This window comes from Chlamydotis macqueenii, chromosome 3 (genome assembly GCF_036417535.1).
Source record: "Chlamydotis macqueenii isolate bChlMac1 chromosome 3, bChlMac1.mat, whole genome shotgun sequence".
Classification (NCBI taxonomy): domain Eukaryota; kingdom Metazoa; phylum Chordata; class Aves; order Otidiformes; family Otididae; genus Chlamydotis; species Chlamydotis macqueenii.
In genome coordinates, this window is record NC_141558.1 from 22,539,182 (window position 1) to 22,564,177 (window position 24,996).

The window sequence follows — 24,996 nt, forward strand, 5'->3', positions numbered from 1 at the left end:
TTCAAAGAGGAAAACTTGGAAAGTTATTTTCTTTCACCTTTTCTTAACAGAACATTTTCAGGACTGTTCTTTGAGGAGCGTCCCTCTAGTGAACTTTTTCTCTCATCATGAGTGTTCCTGAAATATTTACTGTGTTTTTATTTATAAAATCCAAATTCATCTAGAATCCAGATTTTAACCTTCCTGGTTTAAGGCTGTTTTCAGCCATGTGCTTATGACAAGCAAAAGAGGACCCTGGCTACCTGTCAAAAATCCTCCTATTTAGGATTTGGAATCCAGTTATTGGTTTTTTTTTCTGTAGGCATCTTTGTAACCCAGCTTGTTTTGGTGCTGTTGTATTTCTCATCTGTGAAATGGGGACCATAGTACTACTATGTGGGAATTTTGTGAGTCATAGATTATAAGCAACTTGTATAGCAAGGATAATTTCCACGTTTAGGGTATTTGCGAAGAGTAATATCAAGCACTTCAAACAGGTATGAAATTTTTTGTTTGGTTGTTTTTTTTAATTTTTCAACTAAAGGGGCTGATAATTTAGAACACAGCAAGAAGCTACCAGAACCTGCTGCGAAAGGCACACCAGCCAAAGTAAATCCCTACTCAGTCATAAACATTTCACCAATCCAAGACAAGGATCCATCCTCATCACCAGAACCAAGTCCTCAAGATGAATGCTTAAGTCCAAACTTGCCTGGTGGATATTCTGTTCCTGTGCCCTGTGGCTATGCTGTGCCATCTAACTTACCTTTGATACTGCCAGCATACTCCAGTCCTGTCATAATACGCAGTGTTTCTGTGGATGAAGAAGGTACTGTATTTACACTCCTTACTTTATTTGAAGAGGAATCTTTGTTTAACTTCAGGTACCTGTGCTGTTTTGTAATTGCTTGTGTAGCACTCAGCCTGGACATGTGTGGGAGATTTTGTGTCAAAATAGAAAAAGAACTTTATCCTGCAGTATGAACTAATATTTCTTGTCAGGCTTGAAGAAAAATCTCAGTTTATTACCAAAAAAAAAAAAAAAAAAAAAAAAAAAAGAATTTTTACTCGGCTTGCCATACAAAGATTGGGATACCTAAGTAAAGATGCATAAAGAAAAACAAATGTACTCAGTTCTTTTTCAACCCTTCTTCAAGTTGATGATGCTTGACCTTTGTTTTGCTGGTACAGTATTACAACGTATAGTACAACGGAGGACTCCTGTCTTATCTTGCCATTAAGAACAATTAATGCTAATTCCCTTTCAATGTAATGAAATAATTTCCAGGGCCATATTTCAGTGTTCAAGCCAAATGGTTTCTTCTCATACCTTATCATGCTTTATCTACATCCTGGCAGAGTACCTGTCCCTTTTACCTTTTCTATATGCATTTCTGTTTGTTTGGTTTTTTGTTTTCCAATCCTTGTGGATTTAGAGTTGCTGTGGGATTTTTTCCTTGACAATTTGATGAATTCTCTTTGTCCTTTAGTGCAATTTTAAGACAGAAGAGGAAATGTGAAAGGAAAATAACTATGGATTACTAGAGAAACAGGAACAATCCCCATTTTGTAACCAGAATTGGCAAAGCTGACAGCTTAATGTCAAGAGAGCAGGAGGAACAGAAAGTTCCCCTTATCCTGCTTTTTTTTCTTTCTTATATTTTGAATATACTATCATTTAGCTAGGCAGCAATTCTACGGTAATTCCATGTACTGTGATTTTTTTTTTTTTTTTGCAGCCTTTGCTGTCTACCCCCATTAGGAATATTGGCAAGTAAAAGCAAATGTGTTTGTGTGGTTGTTATTACCTGTAGAGGAATGTATGTTTGAAATACTAGAATTAAATGTATCAAACATTGTAATTTCCTCTTAACAGCTCTTATACCAAAGTGCTGTGTGTCTGAATTTCTTTCATTTGCAAAAATGGATAGTGTGAAGAAACATCTAAATTTTTTTAGATGTGTGTGTTTACGAATAAGAATATTGTGTAGAAGTAGATTATTCATTAGCAATGAACCAGCAAAATCAGTCTCTTATGCTAAAACATATGTTTGAACCACACTGACATTTTATTCCAAGCATTTTTGTGATATTTTTTATTTATATATATATATATATATCTTCTTTTTTCTTAGCAGGTATGCAGTCAGCAACTGAAGAATGTCATTGTAATTCTGTAAACTCAGAGGAGCCTCAAAATAGGTGATTGCCAGTTCAGCATTCAGCATGTTTTAATGATCTGTAAAACCTTTGTTCTTAAGAAACCTTACATTTGATAAATATTTTATTTTTCTTATGTGATGCTTCCATGTTTGCTTATTTTCATTTTCTTAACTTCCTCACTTCTTTTCTTTTTTGTAACTCTGATTGTGTACCAAAATCAGCACTGGCTGAGGTCTCATATGTATAACTGTGCATGACATTTTTGAAGGAACTAGGTTTAATTTTTATAGAGTCACAGCAATGTCAACTGCAGCAGGCTGCTGGAGTCCTGTTTTCAGCAGGACCACCACCAACATGCCATTCAAGCAGCTCAGGTAACTGAGCCTTGAAAACCTCCAAGGATGAAGGTGCTGCAGCTTTCCTGGGCAGTCTTTCCTGCTATACTAACCCTTTGGTGATTTATTTATTTTTTGGTTTTTTTCCCTCTGATGTTCAAGCCAATCTTCTAGTTTGCAGTTTGTTGACCATTCCCTCTTGTGTATCACCGGGCAGTAAAAAAAAAAAAAAAAACCAGCCCTCAAAACCCTGAAACAAACCCAAACAAGAACAACAAAACCCCCCAATTCCATCATTGCTGTAGCTCTCTTTCAGATAGTTGTAGCTGCTGTTGGATCACCCCATAGCATCCTTTTCACCAGACTAAATAAGCTCCATGTCTCCCACCTTTTTCCTTGTAGGCCGTGTGCTTTAGTCCCCAAGTTCAATTTCTCCACATCTGTCTCTCTCTTTAGAGGTAGCTTCTCTAGAGGTAGCTTCAATTTCTCTACAACTCAGTAGAAGCAAGGTGTTGGGAAGCCAAAACTGGACATGCTGTTCCGCCTCACCAGCACCAACTAGTGGAGGATAACAGCCTCGTCAAGTCCGATGGCTCCTGATGTAGCCCAGAATGTCTTTACTCTTACTTACGGTGAAAGAGCAGCTCTCACTTCTCTGTTTTCCAAGACAGACTTTTCTATGTTCTGGTAGAAGAACTCAAAAGCAAAGTATTTCTTGAGATTGGAAGGGAAGCGTTTTCAATTTCTTGACTAAAATTTTCAGACTGTTAAATAGAATACATTATTAATCTTCTAATTACATACTGCTGAGTAATGAGTGGGAACTAGAAGGCAGCAAGATATTTATTCTCTTGTCTTCAAAGTTGTATAAAAACATTATGGTGTAGCTTTTAATGCTTCTATTTTATGGCCTTTTTTTTCAAGTGAAGATAACCAGGCCAAGAGAGATGATGATGCTCTGGCCAAGTGGGTTGCAGATCCTGCAAATACAGCATGGATGGAAAGTAAGTATCAGTGAGCACTGAAGTACAACTGTAGAAAAAGGTCAGTTTTAAGCTGTCATCAACAGTATGTGTGTATATATATGCACATATATATTTTACAGGAATGTTCATGGTCACTTTCAGATATGTTTCAGAACCAAATTACACCAGTTAAAACATTCAGCAGTGTACTGTATTGTGTATTTTAAAATAAAGTTCACATTCACTTTTCCATTGAGTGCTTTTTGGAGTCAATGGAATAATTTGTCACAGTCTTAAAGAAATCACTTTGCTCCATCAGTACATGCACAGTGGAAATTTGCTCAAGTTCAGAATCTACTCTGTGGCTGTATATGAAATTGTTCTCATACAGTAACTGGCACGTAAGTTCTTGGAGAAGGTGGAAGGGAAGGAATTGCCACTTTTTCTTAGTGTGTGCCCTTGGCTGGCAACTGCGTTTTAAACCAGAACAGAGACTGTGGTTTGAGAACAGGCTATCTTGCCTGTTCTCAGCTGTTCCTGCTGGGCTGGAGGTTCATCCTACATGTCACTTGGAAGTGACTGAAGAATTTGCACCTCATTCTGCCTCTTAATGTACTACAATGATCATTACATTATTTACTTTTAGTTCTCTTTAAAAGATGTCTATTACAGCTTCTCTACAGCCATTTAGTAAGGCCATGAGCAGCCCTTTGCATAGAACATACCATAGTGCTGTAAAAAGGAGGGAGAAATGTTGTCTATTGAAGTAGATTTCTCTTTTCAGGCTATCAAAGGTCATTGTAAACAACGCATATAAAACTCCGAAATTTCACAAATAACCTTATAGTTGTTTTGTGCATTATTGCATTATTTGAATGATGATTAGCAAAATGCAAGTGGAGAACGATTCATATCTCCATTGTATTCATATGTGCCAATATAACCAAAATTACTTAGAATATAATAGAATATTTCAGTTGGAAGGGATCTACAGTGACCATCTAGTCCAACTGCCTGACCACTTCAGGGCAGACCAAAAGCTAAAGCATGTTATTAAGGGCATTATGCAAACACATCTTAAATGTTGTTTTTAGGTCCCACTCAAGTTTTAATGTGTGTCTCATTTGTTTTTTTTTTTCTGTTTTGCGTTTAGACCCAGATGAAGTAATTTATGATGATGTGCCAAGAGAAAATTCAGACTCTGAACCAGGTTTGAGGTCTTTGTAATACAGACCATTTTGAAAGCAAAATAATAATGTGGAATTATGTTTGTGTATACTGAATAGATGCATTCATCAAGAATCTAAAATATATGTAAATGGAGTTAACACTCAGTAGGTCTTAGAAAGTTCAGAATTAAACTAACTCTTGAAAGGGTTTATCTTAGTAGGTCTCCTACAGTGCTCGTCTCGGAAGATAAATTTTGTTTTATTCTATAGATACTGTCCCAAATGCTTGAGTATTCTGTATATTAGAGAATTAGTGTTGGATGTTTTAGCTATAGAGACCTAAACAAGATATGATAGGTAGGAAAAGTGTGTTTTAAATAGTTAAATAATAGTGCATTATGATCACAGCTGAGATTTGTTTTGCAGTTTTTGGTTATAGGGAAGACTGTGCTTAAAGCTTGGTTGCTACTAACAGATTTTGTTTTTGAGTGGATTGGCTTATTAGGAGCTCAACATCTACTTGTCATGGCTCTCAGAAGATGCAGATGTTTGATACTGAAGTTGAAGTTGTTAATGAATCAAGAAAACACTTAAGCTTTCTTGTGTGAAAACCACATTTAGATTTCAAGCCGTAACATTTTTATTTCTTATCCTTAACGGTGTTCAGGCAAGGTGTTTTGCAAATTATTACTGAAATTTGTTGCATTTTTTATTTGAAAGTATTATGTTACATTCATGACTTGAATGTTTCATTACTGGAAGATCCCTCAGCGGACTGTGCTGCCCTGGGCAGGGACATCTTTGTGCTGTGGCTGCTCAGTCAGGAAACGTGTATATGAAGACCAGGAGGCTGAGCTGGGGAAGGATATGGGATGTGGAGCAAAGCTCTGCTGAGCATCTTGGCTTAACCCAGAAGATATTTTTTAAATGTTGGCTTTCCATTTGTCACCAAAGACATTGAAAGATTCTAAGAAAATAGGTACTGAGAGAAATTTCATCTTTGTGCATTCATGGTTTTGATGTTTGAACTATAAGTTTTGTTAGGGAGACACAACTGTTCCAAAAAAGTCACAGCTCAGTCTACATTAGCCATAAACAAGATACATCCACCAAATCACTGGGTATAGGCTGCCCAAATACTGGCATTGCAAAAGTATGACTTACATTAGTCTTGACTTATTTTCACTAACTATGATTTCATTGTGCTAGATTACCACTCTCAGGTGTTTTAAATATTGGATTGGTTTAATTCACATTTTAAAATGTGCATATGAAAGTCTGTATATTCTTTATAGTACATCCTGAACAAATTTTTTTGGTGTTCAAACAAACAGAGATTTCAGTATAGCTTTTTACATTTTGGTTTAATTCTTGCAGAGGAAATGATTTATGATGATGTGGAAAATGGTGATGATGGTGGAAACAGCTCACTGGAGTACGGGTGGAGTTCAAGTGAGTTTGAAAGCTATGAAGAACAGAGTGATTCTGAGTGTAAAAATGGAATTCCCAGCTCCTTTTTGCGAGGCAACCACAAGAGACATGTATGTATTCCACAGTGCTGCTCAGTCACTGAGGTTATCCTGATTCCCAGCACTTTCTGGGAATCTTTCTCACCTGTATTTCCCTCCTCAATCCAGTTTCAAATGCCAACAGCATCTTTTTAAAGGAGTCCTTTTTAAACGTCTATCACTCTTTAAGGCAGTGATAGTCCACAACAAAACGTAACAGGCAAAAGAAAAGACTAGAATGTTAAACGGAAGCTCCTTAAAGAAAGAAAAAACTCAAACTGGATAGAAGTGAAATTAAAAATGAGATTATTTTTGCTTGTGGGCACTTCCTCACCTTTTCTTCTTTTGCGGCTGCTGGATTAGTGTAAGTGGTAAATGAGTGTGGAATATAATGTAAAGAACAAATGGGGGTAAGCCTGACAAGAGTTGAAGTTTTGGGATCCTTCAGGTGCTTGAAAGTCACAAAACTGTTCGCCAATGTTCCCACCTTTCTGTCTTAGATTTGTATCCCTTTGGTTGTTTGAGGGTAACTGAGCTTAAACAAACTCTGAAAAGATTTTTGTGATCAAAGGGAAGACTGTACCATTTATTAAGGAGAGAAGAGAGGTGGCATGATTAAAATGATCCATCTGTGACACATCTCTGGTCTAGTATCTGGCTACATCAGTGCCGTGAGAGGCAGGAAGGCACTGGCAGCATGGGTGCCTGCCCTCGCTGCGTCTGTCTGCATATTGGGAGGAGCCTCAGACTCCCGTGCTTCTGCTGCTTGGGTCCTCTCCTGCCCTTGTGCCCTTGCTGTGAGAGGGAAGTCTTGCTTGGGACCTGGGCAGCCTCCCGCTGCCGGTTGCCTGCTCTAAGCGCTTGGAGAATAGGGATGTGGGGCAGAGTGGGGACAGGCAGGGCTGGGCTCAGTGCCCAGGGTCACCGCAAAGTCCTCAGGGCCCCCTGGTGTGTGCTGGCTGGGGACAGACAACCAAGTGCTGCTTAACAGCTGCGTACTGTTACTTGCCCCAGCACCCTGTGGCTGGAGGACGTAAGGGTAGCAGCCAGGGTGTTCTTCTGTGGGACTCTTTTATTTTCATTTTGCAGATTTCTTATCTGGATGAGGATTGAAGCCTCACTGTCTGTGTTTCCATCCAGTACACATTATCTGCTCTTCCTCCGCCTGCATCCTTGCTGCCTCCCCTATGGAAATCAGGGAGCAAGCAATTAACTGCGAGACTTGAGCCCACCCAAATCAGCGCTTTCTAAGCTGAGAGGCCATCCTCTGGTTTTGTTTTGGTTTTGTCACAACTAGAACAAATTTAAGCTATTCCAGCTGTTTCTTTCTGGGGAGTTTTTAAACTAGACTGAAGATAACTGAGTTTGGGTTTTGTTTGGTGGTTGTTTTTGTGGGTTTTTTTAATACCTTTGGAAGAGACCAGAAAATGACTTTGTATGTGACTATGAGAGTCTTAACATGGTTGCTGGTTTGTTTGTTTTTTTCTCTAATATTTCCTGTTATATGTAGCTTCAGCTTTGGCCATAGTCATGGAAATCTAGTTATGCATGTGCACAAAGCAAGTTTTAAAGCCATTTTTAAACACTTTTAAGTATACTTTGATCTGTCACAGTGTTGTGGTTTTGTTAGCTGTTAGCAGTGGGTTGAGAGTGATGGTGCCAGAATCAGGCTCAGAGTGAGCAAGAGACCAAGGAGCAGTGGGAGGAGAGGCATGCTCTGGGGTACTAATCTGCAACTGCCTTTTCCAGGCCTGTGCTAAAAAGTTTTGAGGAATTGCCTTGTGAGGATGGGGATGGAGTTAACCTGGGTGGGTTACTGGGAAATGGAGAAGTCAGAAAACTAGAGAAGGGTTTGGCAGAGGGTGAGGAAAGACAGAAACTTTAGGATTGCTGAAATTTAAAACAAAACAAAACCCAACCAAAAAAGGCCCCCAAACCAAACCCAAACAAAAAAACCCCCACCCAACCCCCCAAAAGAAAAAAAAAAAGCCCAACCCTCCCTGCACTGGCACTTCAAGACAGGCAGAAACCCCTCCACTTTATACCTGTTCTCTGTATCCATTCCTTGCACTAACTCTTACTTCTCCTCAGATCTTGTGATGGATGTTACAGTATTTTCTCAGCATATCTTCTGTAGTCTTTCAGAGCCCATAAGGGACTTGCCTTATTTTTTCTGTCCGTTGAAAAGTATGGGAAGGTTGGAGGTAGGATTTTTAATTGTAAGTGCTGGTATGGCTTCCCTCAAAGTAACTTTTTCATGATGACTCTTGATCATTTATTTATTTAAGACATGAAGGTTTTTGTGCTATTAAATATTTCTAGTCTGTGAACCAGATGCTGTTCTTAATTATACTGCTACAGAATCATCATGTTGGAGGTAATCGCTTCCTGACTCAGCATAGTGGAGCTAAATGCTGGATTTGTCCCTTTCTTTTCAACTTGGTAGACCTTCTCTTTCCTGATGCTTTCATCTCTTGCCAAATAACTCTGTTGACACCAAGCTGAGGGTTTTTCCATTGGACTTCTATTATAGGGCACACCAAATATTTTATTTTTTTTCTGGTTATATTTTAACATCTTTTATCTAGTTTTCTCAAAATGTTTAATATATTTTAATTAGTATTCCAGATAATTTCTCTGGGATAATTTCCTTCCCTTGCAAATGGATATATTAATGTATGAGATGGTTACACCCATAAATCAGGCTATGATAGATGCAAACAGGAATTACAAAACTGTGCATCCTCCACTGTTAGTGTCTCCTTACTCAACTTGCTGGCACTGTCAATCTCCAGCTTCTCAGGTGCCAGCAACCTCTGCAGGTTCTTCAGCCTTTGAGGATTCTTCCAATTCACTGTTTTGAAGGATAGTCAGAAATACACTCGCTAGGGTTTGTGCTCCAGCGAATGATGCTTGTAGCTAAAGCTCATGCGTTGTTTTCATACTGTTTGTAAGAGATGTGCACAGTACAGTTAATATACAGTTAGCTTAGCCTTAAGTGAATTTGCCCCTCTCTTTACATAGTTGCCAGCATAGCAGAAAGACACCTGACTGAGTTTCAGAAAGTTCAGTGATGCACAGGAGTGGTTGTCCATTCATCACGTTGAAGCTTCCCTAAATGATAATTTTCCCTCAGTTGTCTGTGTACCAGTAGGCAAAGCGGGTAACATGCATGATTACTGCAAGTAGTTTAGCATGAAGTTTGTACTACAGGCTTTTTGAAAAGATTGTATCTTTTTATACACTGTAGCTTTCTCATGACCTAACGCGTTTAAAGGAGCATTATGAAAAAAAGATGAAAGATTTGATGGCAAACACTGTGGGAGCAGTAGAGATTCAGCAACTAAAGCAAAAACATGAGCTGAAGGTAGTGTAGTTGATTTTTGTAACTAGCTATGTTTAAATTATTGTTTTTCCAACACAGACAATGTTATCTTTTTCTTTTAATAATAAACTGAAAAAGCAGACAATAATTTGTATGAAATGAATTCTAAATGTGCTGGATTATTATGCAGTTTGTGTTAAAAGTACTTTGTCACGGATCTTTTCTCATGCTTATTTTTAATGGTAATGGTTTCAGAAGATGAGATAGGGCATTGTCCTTCCCTGCTGACTGGTGCCCTTATCCCAGAGCGTGAGCCAGGCGTACAGCCCCGGCGCCTGTCTGAGACCCAGCTGAGCTCCACAGGGCTGCCCTGACCCCGGCTCTTCGGCCATGCAGGCTCAAATTGTGGGAGTCAGAATTTCACTGCTCTCCATTCTGAATGGAGCCAGTATGAAAAGGCTGGGTGTTTGCTCAGTGCTTTGGCTTAAACTGGGAAATTGCCTGATTGCAGCAAGACAGCTTTGTTTGTGTTCTGATGTCGCTGATGATGTCAGCACAGCTCTGACAGTGTGGGGATTTTTTGCCATGGTGGTATTTTGGGAAAGCAAAAGTACAATACATTTTTTTTTTTTTAAATAAACATTTCATAGCAAAACAACATTTTTTTTTTCCCCATGAAATTTATTTTTTTTTCTGTAGTAGTGTACTATAAAATTATGCAATTCTTTGTTAAATCAACTTATTTCTTCAATTAATGAAATTATTTGTAACATTTTCTGCAAAACAGTGTTTATTTAAGAATATAGTTAATATGGAGCTGAGGCTAGGGGATTATCTTTAGGTCAGAAATACCTTGGCAGAGTTAGTGGGACATAGAAGATGGACAAGAATCCTGGCTGTTAATAGCCTGTTTGTAGCATTTATTTGTTATATAATGTAAAGCTAAGCATTTGAGACGGTTATGAGTACAGATGTTTGATGCAGAAGGGTTCTTAAGCACTTCTGCTATTTTAGGCTTGCATACAATATTGCCATGAAGTAAGTCTTTCTCCAGGTTTGATTTTATTAGGAAAAAATGCAGGTGCTCAGATCTGAGCTTTGGATCTGTGTACTTACTATATATTCCTTTGACTTTGGGCTGTATTTATAGTCTAAACTACTTGACAGTGTTCTTTTTAAAGATATTTTGATCAAAAGTGTTCTGCATGGTATGCTCAAGCTTGTTCCTATTATTCACTGAATGTGTAGACTGTAATTTTTATCTTACAGATGCAAAAGCTCATGAGAGCTGCTAGAGAAGGTACCAAAGATGGACTTGAAAAGACAAAAGCAGCTGTGAAAAAGGGTCGTTCTTTCATTAGAACAAAATCTTTTATTTCTCAAGGTATGTATCAATTGTACTGTGTTTGTTACTCTCTCTAGTTGTTTCTGAGAAAGGTAGTGAATGGCTTAGCAGGCGTTTGTTCTGGGAGCTGAGTACTGGATGCATGAAATCAACTTTGTATCAGTAAAGTATGGTATAATATTCAGTTCAGATTACAGTATGGTCGATGCATCTTGGGTAGTTTTAGGTTTGGTGCAGGAACCTGAGTGACCTGAAGACTGCAGAGAAGGGTCCATTTAACAGCAACAACAAAAAATCCCACCAAACAGTGTCATAGATGCTATCTAGGTATTGATATATGGGATTATGGAAATTATGTTAAGGTACTAAGTCTGTCTGGTTCCCCCCATCAAGTAACTCCTGAATGTCAGGAAAACCTACTGTTAGGACATGGTTTTCAGTGAAGTGATAGTTGACTCTTTAAAAAGGTTGTTGTGGCCAAGGGATAACAAACACTTTCCATTCTTAAGGGTAGAAGTAGAAGGAAGATACTGCTCTGCTTTTTCACAGTTTGGTGATTTTTGGTGAAAGCTGAGTTTGGATTGGGAAAACAGAAAGTGGTCTGAAATAAAAAAGCTAAGAGTATTTGTGTTCTTTCTCTAGTTAAGAACAAACATCAGCCCTCTGTCATGAGCCTCAGCAGCAGCAGTCCACAGTTAATTTTTGCAAGGGTCAGGGCACAGTAGCTGAATACAAACTTATTTCTCTTCAGGATAAGTCTGAGAGGTAGTATGTCTTTCTGCTCAAGTTTCTGCCCAGCTAATTGAATGGTTGTAACTTTAGAGCTTATGCAAGTACAATTTTAGGAAGCTAAAACCGCAAGACTGGAATAAGAAATTTTTAGTAAGTGAGCTAACATAAAGCTGCTTGCTATCTGTAAGGTTGAGGATGCATCTTACATTCCTGTCATGGTTTCTGGCTTCTTCTGAACTTACCTAATTCACACATGGAAAATAGAAAGCTGCTTGCGCAAACTTTAGTGATCAAAAATGTATCCTTAGCTTCTTGCTCATGCAGAGGAGAAAATGATCTGCTTTAGCAGAGCAGTATTACAGTGGACCTGACATTCCTCCTTGCATTTCTAGAGGTTAGGTAGCAGACAAAGGATGTCTGTGGATGGTTTAATTCCTGGTGGTTAACTTACCAAATCAACCTGAAAAATTTGTTGAATAAACTAATTAATTCCTCCCAGCCAACAGATCTGTTTCACTTACTTCCATTTTTGTTCTAAGACACAGTTTCTCATACTTTTTCTTTATCTCTCCTTCACTCGTGTCTGCTTGTTTGACTGGCTGTGTACTGGGACCTGTCACTGTACTTTGGTGATTTTTGCTTTGGTGGGAGCACTGCAGAATCCCTTTACTCTCATTTCTGATGAAAGCCAACATTTTGGTACATTTGGCTACTTATTTTATTTCAGTTAAGGAAGGATGTATGGAATTGTTTAAGCTGGATCATATTATGAGTGTGTTTAATTTCTTCCAAAAGGTCATTATTTCAAAACTGTTGGCCCTGGAGCTGCAGTGTTTTAACTGTAGTTGACATGTCCTGCACTCTGGACAGCCCTCTTCTCCTGGCTGTGAAGAGAGAGTAGAGGTCAAGCAAAAGATGCATAGGCTGTCTCCTGCTGTGTGGATTTTAGGATTCTGAGATTTCTGAGATACCTTTAAATGATGCTCTGTATTAGAGTGCCTGTCAGTGGTGGTATTTGTGTGGTTTCACAGGTGATACAGAAGTGCTGGGAAATTCCTTTTGTTTGATAAGTGAAAATAAGACTGCTGTGTAATTACTGTGCCTGGGTGATAGGCTATTTCCTTTTTTTTTTTTTTTTTTTTTTAAACTTTCAATCTACATGTTGTAAAAGTTGACATCTTGGTTATTTAATTATTTGTAGATCATAGATCATCATGCCTGGAAGAAGAGGAGCTAAATTTATTTATCGATGTGGATTGTATGCATACAGAAGCAATTATGACTCCTATGCCTGAAGGATTATCGCAGCAGCAGGTAGTAGGCTTTTAGAAACTTGGTCTTCTGCCTATTTTCCTCCCCTTTTACTCTGCATCAATGACTCACAGGTGCTTTGCTCTTCAAACATATTGCCGCGTAGCATAAATTGAATGGACATAAAATTCAGACCTGAATAAGTATTTTCTTGAAAATTGGTATGTGTGCATATAGTTGCATCAGTTCTGAATTCAGCAGAGATGCAAAATGCTGGGTTTTGCTATAAAATTATCTGTAATAACTGTATTATTTTACTATCTGACCACTTAAAGATAAATGTGATGGGTGTTGAGTGAAAAAGAAGAGTTTAAACATTTTTGTTGAGTTAGAAGACATTGCTGGTGCTTCAGTATTTTTATTTTAAATGTAGGGAATATTCTGTATACTCTCTGAATCTTCAGATTTCTCCTGATAAAAAAAAACTTGTCCACAATAAAGCCAAGTCTACAGAAGAGTATATTTTGCAGTTCCCCACCTCAACCTCTATAGTCACTGTGGAAACCATTAAAAAAAAAAACAAACCACTGAAAACAGCATCAGTTAGAAGTCTTGGCTGAAAGTAGATCCTGTGAGTTCATGTTACGGTGGTGTTATGACAAGTAGTAACTGCATGAGAGTTTTTAGCTTGTTGTGGTGTCAAGTCATGAATTGGTCAGTACCTTCAGAAAACGAGGAAAAAAATAACAAATTAAGGGACAGTTGTGGAGAGTGGTATGAGTTTTTGTTTTGCTTGGTGAGATTTATTTTTCTAATGTGTTTAGCACAATGAAATGCTATTTTTGTAACAATACAACTACCAAACTGTGTTACATTACTTTAAGATTTCATTATAATGTGAGATCCCAGCATCAGTCGGAATGCTGTATTTTCCTTTTTTCCATATATGGGCTTGAAAATTTCACTAGGTTTTGTAGGTAATTAAAAATAAATGTACCCTCTTTTGGAAAAATAGAGAGCTCTTAGTTTGGAGTAAGCTCATGATTGTTGTTTGGGTGATGATGTATATTGTTTATCTACCCAGGAGGAGCTGCCCAAGTGGGCAGGGATGGAGTTAGTGAGCTAGTGAGATGAGAAGGGCAACAAGAAAGGTGTTTGTTTTTTTTTTTTTATACGTACATTGGCAGCAAAAGGAAGGCTAAGAAAAATATGGGTCTGCTACTTGATGGTGCAGGGCCCTAGTGTCAATGGACAGTGAAAAGACAGAGGTACTCAGCTCTGTCTTGTCCTCAGCTTTTACTGGTGAGGTTTGTCCTCAGGCCTCCCAAGCCCCTGAGCCTAGAGGCATGTCGTGCTGGAGTGAAGCGTTATCCGCAGTTAGGGGGTACTGCAGTCAGTTGGATGTATGGGTGTCCATGGGACTGGGTGGCATGGATTTAAGGGTGGCCCTTCTCTGTGATCCAAGATCACAGTGATCAGAAGACTGGAAAAAAGTAAATGTCACACTCATCCTCCAGAAGAGCAAGAAAGGAGATCCAGGAAACTGGGGCGTGGCTGGCATCACCCTCAGTCCCAGTGCAGGTAATGGAGCAAATGATCCTGGGAGCTATTTCTGGGTTCATTAAGGACAGGAGAGCGATGGGGAACAGTCAGCATAGATGGACTGAAGTCCATTTGTGCCTGACCAGCCTGAGTCTCTTTCAGATGACTGGCTTGTGGACAGAGGAGAACAGAGGATGTCATTTACCTCTGCATTAGCAAGGCTTTCAACCATCTCTTGAAGGACCCTTATAGCCGTTTAGGTGAGAGATAATTTGTGTGGGTGGACTAGAAGGTGGGTGGAAAACAGATGAGGACATTATGCTCAGAGAGTTGTGGACTCATGATACAAAGTCTGGTGGGTGGCCAGTGTTACTGGTGTCCCTCAGGAGCGGATACGGGGCCCATGAGGTTTAATGCCTTTATTAAGGCATTATAACAACCCAGATACCAGCTGCAGTGCATGTTTAGAGGTGATACCAAACTGGAGAGGTGAGGCAGACCATGTGTGAGAGGATGAGGCTGCTGGACAGCACAGCTTTGATGGGCTGAGGTTGACAGAAAAAACAGAGCCACTCAACAGAGGCCAACACAAGTCCTGACTCTGGGACGGAGTGACCCTGTACCATGGCCCAGGCTGGAGACGAGAAGACTGCACAGCAGCCCTGAGCATCTGTGTTGGTTTTGTTTAGTGAGGGGGGGCTATGGTGGCAGCTTCTGTAAGAAGCTGGTAGAAGTTTTTCCCCTTTGTCTGGTGGACTCGGCCGGGCCTAGGGCATACCCGCCGCTGGCCAAGGCCGAGCCAATTGGTAGCAGAAAGTTCCTTGATAACGCCTCTGTGATAACGTATTTAAGAAGGGGGGAAAAAAAAAAAATATGTGAAGAAGCTGGAGCTGGGGGCAGAGAGGGGGAGGTGTGAGCCTTGTGGGCCTGGCCCACCCTCTGGCCTGCCTCTGGGCAGCCATCTGGGCCTGACTTGGCCCGGCCCAGCTGCAAGAAGTGAAGAGGAGATGAGAAGAGAACATGAGAGGCATCTGCCTGCCTGTTGTGAAGAATTTTTTGTGAGAGAAATGGTTGCAGACGCCAAGGTCAGTGGAGAAGGAGGGGGAGGAGTGATGCTGCTCCTGGCCAAGATTCCCCTGCAGCCTGTGGTGCAGCCCATGGTGGAGCAGGTTGTCCCCCTGCAGCCCATGGAGGTCCAGGGAGCAGCAGAGATCCACCTGCAGCCCGTGGAGGACCCCACACCAGGGGAGGTGGATGTCTGAAGGAGGCTGTGGCCTGTGGAGGGCGTGTGCTGGGGCAGCCGTTCTGGAGGGACTGCACCCCGTGGAAAAATGACCCACACTGGAGCAGTTCATGAAGGACTGTATCCCATGGGAGGGACCCCACGAAGGAGCAGGGGGAGGAATGTGAGTTCTTCCTCCGAGGAGGAAGAAGTGGTGGAAAGCAAGAAGTGATGAACTGACTGTAACCCCTATTCCCTCTTCCCCCTTGTGCCACTCAGGGAGGAAAGATGTAGAGATAATGTTAAGGCCAGGAAGAGGGAGAGGTGGGAGGAAGTTTTTTTGTTCTCTTCCTCATTATCCTGCTTTGGTTTTATTAATAAACGAATAGTTTTTCCTAAGTCGAGTCTGTTTTGCCTGTAACAGTAACTTCGGTGATCTCTCCCTGTCCTTATCTCAAACCTTGAGCCTTTTTTCTTATTTTATCTCTCCCTATTCCCTTGGAGGGTGGAGGGAGTGACAGAGAGACTATGTAGTTTTGTCCCGAGCAGGGCTAAACCACGACAGCATCCCAGCTGGAGGGGGCAAAGGCCAGAAGCCCCTTCCAGCCTGGACTGCTCTGCCACGAACGAGCTGACTTTATGAATGTGCTTCCTCTAAACAGCAGGTGGCACGATAGCTTTTGTTTAAAATCTGGTGCCGGTTTGAATACTATGTCCTGCGTTGTGTCTTGGTTGTGATAGCTTTTGCTTAGTTTTAATACTAGGACCTGATTTCTTACAGTAAGTTGCTCATGTTTGTATGCTATTGTTACTAGCAAAAATGGGAATATAAATACAAGATTTGCATGCAAGCCTCTTGTAAGTTGTGTGTATCTATTGCAATAACCTGTAGGCACTCCGAAGTATCTATTTTGTCTGTTACAGAGCCTGAAAAAAAAAACATTTTCTACAGATGTTTATTCTTTTCAGAAGAATGAACTGTGACTAAAAGTAGAGTTAGTATCCTTTACCAGAGCAGCTGATACATTATACCAAATATGACACTGCTAAATCCATTCTACACACAAATTAGGCACAACTAATTTTACCATAATATATCTTTAACAAGGCTTCAGATAATTTTGAAGTCTTCCTTTGAAGTGCCAGTACTTGAAAGAAAATCCTTACATAACCTGCACTTAGCTTAATAATGCAAAATACAAGTGTGGAGAATTAAAGGCAGCTGTGGCGAAGGAGGGAGGAGGCCGTGGAGATCAGGAGCAGAGAAAAGCAAGTCTGAGATCGGAGTTTCATGGTTATTTAGGCTGGCTTAAAATAGCAAAAGAAGCGGTTTTGCCTTCCCTTGTAGTTTTGGGGAGTGGTTTGATCCTGCCCATGTACTGTCTTCTCCCTCAAAGTCCTGCTTTTGAAAGCTCTAGGATGAGCTGAATTAGGAAATGGATTTGGGTGAAAACAAATCTTTAAAACTAGCAAGAAATGTAATCAATAGCCATAAGAAGTTTAAATTCTAAACCAAATAGGTTTCCCAGTCCTTTGTGTCATGTCGCCTACATGTGCATACAATGTGCGTTTCAGCTGAATTGCAGAAGCAGGAGGTGGAGAATGAGGTATGATAAACAGCATGTAGTTCGTAAACATGAAATATGGTAGTATTTCCTGAAGCTCTTACAACTCTATCAATTCTTATGAATATAGATGAGACAGAGTTTTCACTGGTGCATGGTAATCCCCGAAAAGAAAGCTGACTTACTCAGATACTTTCTCAGTGATAAAGTTTACATGATCTTACCTTAAAAAGGCAATTAAGGTTTGCTTATTTGCTCTTCAGGTTACTCCTAAAAAATTTATAAAACATATTAAAAAAAAACAGAATTGAGGAGTGAGTTTGAAAACTGGTTACCTGGGTTTTTTTTGTTGCTTTTTTTTTTTGTTGCAGCAATTCACCAAAGTAGTCAGCATCATCTATACCTATTATTATTTATATTATTGCCAAAATTTGTACATCGAAAATTAAAATACAAGTTTCAAAAGTAAAGCTTGGAATTGCAACAGTCAGCAAAGATTATAAATGTAGTTACAATCATTGTTGTGTTCTGTAAAACACACAAATAATAGTACATGTAATTACTTTTGAAGAGGTACAGTATTATTTTATTGCAGTTCCAGTACTGAAATTGCTTCTTGTGTTTTATTAATGTGAGAATTTTATCATCTGCGTTCCCAACTATGATGAACGCGTTGCCTGATTAGATCTTCAGACAAAACTTTGTTTCTTAACAGGTTGTGAGAAGGTATATTTTGGGCTCTGTCGTTGACAGTGAGAAGAATTACGTGGATGCTCTTAAAAGAATCCTGGAGGTACCTTAATATCTCTTGCATTTTATAATTTGGAAATTTGAAAAATAGTCAAATCCTTAAAGAATCTGTGGTATGACTCACATAGATTTTGCTACAGATGCTTCATGCCAAACGTGTAGAGATTTTGTGTGTATATATTGTTACATAAATTGTTTTTATCTGCTTGTAGAAGACCCATTTTTTTTGTTTATTTTGTATTTATGGTTGGTTTTTTTTTTTTCCCCACAGCAATATGAGAAGCCCCTTTCAGATATGGAACCAAAATTACTGAGTGAAAGAAAACTCAAAATGGTCTTTTATCGAATTAAGGAAATTCTTCAGTGCCATTCAATGTTTCAGATTGCGCTGGCGAGTCGTGTGTCTGAATGGGACTCTGTTGAAATGATTGGTGATGTCTTTGTTGCTTCAGTAAGCAAATGCATCTGAACAGATAATCTGTTTTTATTTTAGGCTTGTTATTCCATCTCCGTATTTCTCTGTCTCACTTGGCTACTTTATTCCCATATTCTCCAATGCCTGTGGCAACTGTCAGAGCATGTATGTACTGTCCTGGTAAGGAAAGTGACACCAACACGTGTCTTTGGGTTGGTTGGCAGATGTGAAAGGATTGTGGGCAAAATTTTCAGGTTTTGATCAAGCTTTGAGATACTTAAGGAAAACTTTTCTTTTTTTTTTTTCCTGAGGAGGTAGAGATCCACAAATCCATCAAAGTTAAGGTTAGATGGAGGCTCAGCATTTCTTAAAAAGCAGGCAGTCATTCATAGTATGTTTGTTGGAAGTGGAAAAAAACCACAGTAAGTGATGTCCTGAATTCCTGGATTTGAACTGGGGCACACGTAAGGAGTATTTGTAAAACACTGTTGCACCCTTAATGAAAGTCTGTCCGGTAAAGGATTGAACTAGACAGTGCTTTAAATTAGAGAAAACAAGAAGTGGCCTTGGTTGGTAGAAAGACATTGTTCCCATCGTGAGTATGTGGATGGAAAAGGCTGCCTACCTGCTGGTTTGAGTACTTTGTTTTATTGCCACCCAGCTATTGAAAATTACCATCTTTTCATGCCTTCTGTAAGAGAGCTGGAATCTGTGTCTCTTGAGTGCTCTGACCCCATTTCAGTCAAAATGTAACGGTTACTAAAGATTTGCTGTTTAAAGCAAACCTGCCTTGTTTTGACTGAAGCAAGTTAGGTAGCGTTAATGAGACCAGCTCTGCAAAAGAGAGGGATAAAATTACTAGGGAGGCATTTGGCAGTGATCTTACCCTTCACACGGCTGTTTGCAGGCCACACAATCTGTTTGTTTTCTTAGTAAACGCTAACCAGCTGAAGGTGGGGCTTGAAGGCCCTGGGCTTTTGCCGGTTCACCAAATCTGGAAGGTAAACAACATTGAGATGATCAGGGCATCCCAGCAGCTGCTTTGAATCTCATTGAATGCCCTGTGATTGCCCATAGTCCTCAGGCTTTGCCCTAGTGTTGTAGCTAAGAGAAGGCTATTTCTGTAAGTTTACATTTTGTAATTAACAGTTGTTACATCCTTAGGTTTCCAACCTGTCCTGTACAGAAAGACTATTTCTGGGCATCACCAGTATTTCTGTAGATCCAGCACTAGGCCAAGCAAAGCCCTTGGCTCCAAGCAAGTCTTTAATGGTCAGAGATATAGATAGTTATGCCTTCAGGGATCTTTTGTATTTACAGTTAAGGCTTACCCTTTTATCTTTTCAGTTTTCTAAATCTATGGTATTGGATGCATACAGCGAATACGTAAACAACTTCAGTACAGCAGTAGGGATTCTCAAGAAAACATGTGCCACAAAACCTGCCTTTTTAGACTTCTTAAAGGTGAGTTTATTCAATCTTAAAACAGCTAGGTGTATGATATAAATAAGACAATATAAATTATAAGGAGGAAATTTGACTACTGATATTGTATATTGTATGACTGTTTTTATGGACTTTGGGTTTTTGTTTTATGGGTTTGGCACAAAAAATCCGCAGAGAATTCACTTCCACTACTATATTTTCAGAATAACAACATGATGTTATTATTATTATGAGTGGTTTTGTCGTTCAGATCAGTTTATTGGTGTTTGCATGACTGTACTTGGCAAAACACTGACACTCTTTCATATCAGGTGATCTTCAAATAATAGTTCACCATCTGAGACCTCTTGTTATTTGGGATTTATTTTACTTCTAACTCCTTTATTGTATTGTGCAGAGTAGTGTAACTAGATTTCCATTTCAGAACAATTTTCTAGTATTTTGAAAATCATGTTTCCAATTTGGGAAAATTTTTGTGGAGAATGCATACTACCTTGATGAATGTGATGCTTCTGATGATGTGCATGAAAAGCCTGGTGCATACTGTAAAAGTGCTGCTAATCCTTGGGGATGGTACCTTTCAGAGAGTACACAAAATCCATTGCAAGGCTTTTAGGCTGTCTGTGATGCTGCTGAGAGCCTGGAAGCTCTGCTTGTCCCATTCCCTGAGAGTCCTGGATTGAGTTGTGCCTCTCAGAGCTTTCACCCTGTCACCAGACACTGAAATTTGGTGCTCTAGGCAGACTAAATAGTGAAACACGTAGATTGCTGAGAGGGGAGTAGCAGGGGGACAATTCCTAATCTGTTTTCAGATCTTAAAATTAACTAACAACTTTTTGGAGTGTGGCCAGCACTACACACGATTATATTCTGGAAACCTCAGGCATCATGAAGATCAGACTCCAGGGAATGTATAGTCACTTCACACCTTTCACCCTGTTAAAATTTAGCCCATGTTCCAATAGAGGCAAAGCTTACACCTCTCATCTCCGCTTGTCAGAGCTGGCACTGGTGCTCCTCAGAGCTGGTGACTCACAACCGAACGCTGAGGACAGAAGACATTTCTGTACCTTCCCTTTTTTGTTTGCCCATCAGCAACAAAAACCAGAATCTTCACTACTGCTGTTTGGGGAAAAAAAATGCTTGTGGAGATAAGTATGGAAACAAATTGTTGTCAAGCTGATAGCTGTAGCAATGAGTAGTAATTTAAGCACAACACCCATTTAATATTGTTTGGGTTTGCTTTGTTTTTAATACCAGGTATTTCCTCTACACTTTATTTTGGGTCGACTGTGATTCTGGCCAAAATATTTCCAAACGTTGAAATGTCTTATTCAAAGAGGGCTTTTGTGCACATGCAAATGAAATTTGTCTGGTTTTATTGGCCAGTCCTGATACCCAAAATAATGGATTCTCATGTTTTGCTTTCTAAACATAAATCAGTATTCTTTTCCTTAGTTTCTTTTAATAAAGAAAATGAAAATCTATTTTGTTTGCATTGCACTGAGATTATGTTGTTTTCCTTTGATTTCCTCTTAAAAACACATAGTTAGAAATTTATAGTCTCTTGGCTCTAAGAAACAGAGCAGCAGTAGTAAATTACAGACTGTAAATCAACAGATCACTTACATTTTTCAAGTTTAAGACCTTGAACAAGTACATTCCCTTTGCAGTGCTTGAAGTTAAGCAGACATTTCAGCGAACTTCTTATGTAAAAAGCATGAATGTGCTGTATCAATATGTACATAGGTGCTGCATTGCTGGTGTGACTTTATCCCACCTGTATTTAAGAAGGAGATTTCAGTTCAGTGACATGCCATCATTTTAATAGTGATTTTTTTTTTTTTAAGATTTAGTATTTTTAAATGAACTCTTTATAGTAAATTGAATCTTTACAATACCACTGTTACGATTATCGTAAATGACAGAAGAATTTTCAGGAAGTGTTCTCCATTCATTCTGTAACTGATGGAAATACGCTCACGGTAGTAAATAGTGTGGTGTTCTTGCATTGCAGCAGTGCCAGGAGTCAAGCCCTGATCGAATTACACTGTATGGTTTAATGATGAAACCTATCCAGCGCTTTCCCCAGTTCATTCTACTATTGCAGGTACATAATGTTTACCAAAGGGATGCTCTTGTTGCATTCTTATGTGGTCTGCTCATGGGATTGCGTGGTAGCTGTCTTCTGCTGGAGGAGCACACTGCAGTGGAAGTGAACACTGGATCATGAGGAAATAACGTGCTGATCTCGTAGTCCGTTGCTGGGACAGGCAGTAAATACAGTGCAGGAAAAATCTTAGTAAACTAGATTTACTCTAGATTACTTGCTAGGTTAGATGTAGCTTGTAAATCACTTGCTGCAGTAAAGCTATAGTTAGCTAATAACACTTCTAAACACCACTAGGAACTTTGTGGCACTACTTTCCGTTAAAGAAAAAAAAACAAGAGAATGTAATTCATGCCTTGAATAGTTCAGAATATATGTGCGATGCAGAACAAAAGCGCACTCTCTCCCTGACTGCTTGGCTCACAGGACCCGCTGGAGTGTGTTGCGGCTTCCTTCTGACCTGCAGCATCCTGTTTTCCTTCCCATGCAAACTGAGGTTTTGACAGGAGTCCTCAAGTCGTCTTAACAGGGAGTCGAGCTGTAGGAAGAGCACAGTTCCCCAGCACAGACCTGCTCCAAACCAGTTTATGCTGCTTGTAACTCCTTCCAGATCACAGCAGGTCTATCCCAGGGAGTACTACAAGTTAGCTGTGTTTTGCAGGTGCTACAGAGAAGGACAGGCTTTGTGATGCAGGTCCAGGAATTACTGTGAGAGAGAGAGAGCAGAGGTAGTCATGGGGGGAGCATGAGGGTAGCTAGTTGTGGCAAGTATTTTTGAGTTAGCAGAAGAAATGGAATGTATTGTGGCAGGAAGCCATAGTGAATATGAAGGGGTTTTTAAGCACTGTGGGAAAGAAGCAAAAATTTCATTCAAATTGTCCCACTGCGTGCCTATAAAAGGGGAAGATTTTTACAGGCTCTAGCAACCTCCGTGAAATAATGTCCCCTACTCTGGGATGAGCATGCTGTCAGTGTTCTAGTGAGGAATAAAAACAGTAATGAAGATAATACATTACTATTATGAGAGTAAATATCAGTAAAGTCTAATTTTAAATTGTTGTTTACAGACACTTACCTATTATACTATAATATTGATTTTCAGGTTCTGTGCACTTTTAAATTACCTTTATATTTGCATTTTTTACACTTATTTTCAAGTTGCTTTGCTGTACTTTCTTCCTGTAAAAAAAACCAACAGTATGTGACCTCATTCAGTATGTTTTTTAAGAGCTATTAAGGTATTCAGGAAAATAAGCAATATGCTGTCTGAATATTCATTAGATGTTCATTGTTCTGGTTCTTTATTAGTACTTGGGTAAAGAATGTGGCAATAATATTACACTCTATAATCTTTTGAACTTGTCTTTGAAATTAGATCAACTTAAAAAAAATTTTTTTTTCTTTTTTCACTTCCCCTCAGGATATGTTGAAGAACACTAATAAAGGACATCCCGATAGATTACCTCTACAGATGGCTCTTACAGAACTTGAAACACTGGCAGAGAAGTTAAATGAAAGGAAAAGGGATGCAGATCAGCGCTGTGAAATAAAACAAATAGCAAAAGCAATGAATGAACGTTATCTGAACAAGGTTAGGAAGTAAGAATGTGTGATGGAAGAGTTACTATATTATTAGTTTCTGGGCCTTGAACAATCTTTAGAACAAACACCAAAGAGATGCCAGAGATTTTTTCTTTAGTGCACAACAACATGGGGGTCATTCTAGCTGTAAGTGTGAGATGTGAGCTACCTCCAGGGCTGAGTATAGGCTCACTGGTTAAACAACTGTGCTCTGGAGCAGGCAACATGCTGAAATAGCAGCAGCAGTGTTTAGTGTTCTTTGGCAGTGTATAGATAAAGCTGTTTCCTCGTCCTGCAGTAAAGTCTCAGGCATATCTGCTAAATTCCAACCTGAATTTTGAGTTTATCCTGGAACTGAGGAATTACTCCTTTAGAAAGGAAGGAACCAGTTCTTCATACTGCATTGCTTCTGATTGTGGAACAGGTCAAGATACGCTATTGAATGTGTCCAACATCTTCCTTGTTTTAAGGAACATCTCAGTCTATTTCATTCATGTATTCAGATCATTCAATAGAAATGTCTCTAAAGAACTGTAGAAGACATTCAGTAGAAAGGAAGTAACAATCTTCTTCATTTGAGTTTGTTAGTAGCTGTATGTACTGTAGATATATATATGCTTGTCCTATTTGTATCATACATGTTTCCTCCTTTCCCATGAAATGAGGCATAAATACTTCAATTATTGCTTTCATGAAGTTACAGATGATTATACTGGACTCATTCTGGGATGGAGTAATGCAAACATGCTGAAGGAGTACAAGGAGTATTTTTTTTGTGATGCATAAAAACACAGCTTTTGGCAAAGAAAGCAGTGAACGAGAACACACTTCTTTTAGGCTATTTATGAAAAATGGGATACTGAATTTATTGTCATACTGGATCAATATTTCCATTCGAAGTGCATTAAAAGATGGATTCAGACTTTTTACTCTGTAGTTTTCATACTCCTGCTTCTTGAAGCAGCTACTAATTATCTGCAAATGGTTGGAGGAGTTCAAGGAAAGAAAAAAGTTCTTTTTACAATGAGGGTGGTGGAACACTGGAACAGGTTGCCCAGAGAGCTGGTGGATGCCCCATCCCTGGAAACACTCAAGACCAGGTTGGATGAGACTCTGAGCAACCTGATCTAGTTCGAGATGTCCCTGCTCCTGGCAGGGAGGGGTTGAACTAGATAACTTTTAAAGGTCCCTTCCAACCCAAACTATTCTATGATTCTATATACCTGGGTAGTCACTCCAAATCAGATAGGGCCCTGTATGCCTTGTAGATTAATAGTTTTGGAATAATGCCAGGCAGGGTGAAACAGGCAGTGAAGGAGGTGAATGAATAGCAAACAGGTGAGTTGCAGACTGTTTTGTTCTCTTGGCCACTACAGAGGTGTAATTGACCTGTGAAGAATCAGTTTGTTTGCACACAGTGCTGATCCTCAGCCTTTGAAGGCAAATGGCAGGAGCCATTTACATGCGTAGGTCTTTTGTACATGTTACCTTCTTGGGAGCCTGTGGAAACCTGCCAGCCGTGCTCCTCAGCTAGCTCTGAGCCAAGGTGGACAGAGCAGGTGGGAGCACTCATTCTTCTCACACTCTGACCTC

General features: G+C 39.5%; 1 protein-coding gene across 3 annotated transcripts in view; it reads left to right on the plus strand.

The window, feature by feature from the left end:
* The window catches only part of ARHGEF10 (Rho guanine nucleotide exchange factor 10), a 102,653-nt gene that overhangs the window by 18,166 nt on the left and 59,491 nt on the right, over positions 1–24,996 (plus strand). Inside the window, exons 3-15 of one of the 3 annotated variants that reach the window (XM_086745219.1) lie at positions 524–808; positions 2,115–2,181; positions 3,402–3,481; positions 4,596–4,652; positions 5,989–6,152; positions 9,370–9,486; positions 10,714–10,828; positions 12,723–12,835; positions 17,817–17,894; positions 18,123–18,302; positions 19,614–19,730; positions 21,730–21,822; positions 23,243–23,413. In XM_086745219.1, coding sequence (XP_086601345.1) covers positions 524–808; positions 2,115–2,181; positions 3,402–3,481; positions 4,596–4,652; positions 5,989–6,152; positions 9,370–9,486; positions 10,714–10,828; positions 12,723–12,835; positions 17,817–17,894; positions 18,123–18,302; positions 19,614–19,730; positions 21,730–21,822; positions 23,243–23,413 — 1,637 coding nt within the window. The remainder of the gene's footprint in view (positions 1–523; positions 809–2,114; positions 2,182–3,401; positions 3,482–4,595; positions 4,653–5,988; positions 6,153–9,369; positions 9,487–10,713; positions 10,829–12,722; positions 12,836–17,816; positions 17,895–18,122; positions 18,303–19,613; positions 19,731–21,729; positions 21,823–23,242; positions 23,414–24,996) is intronic. The other 2 variants (XM_086745220.1, XM_086745221.1) reach the window with 2 other exon arrangements.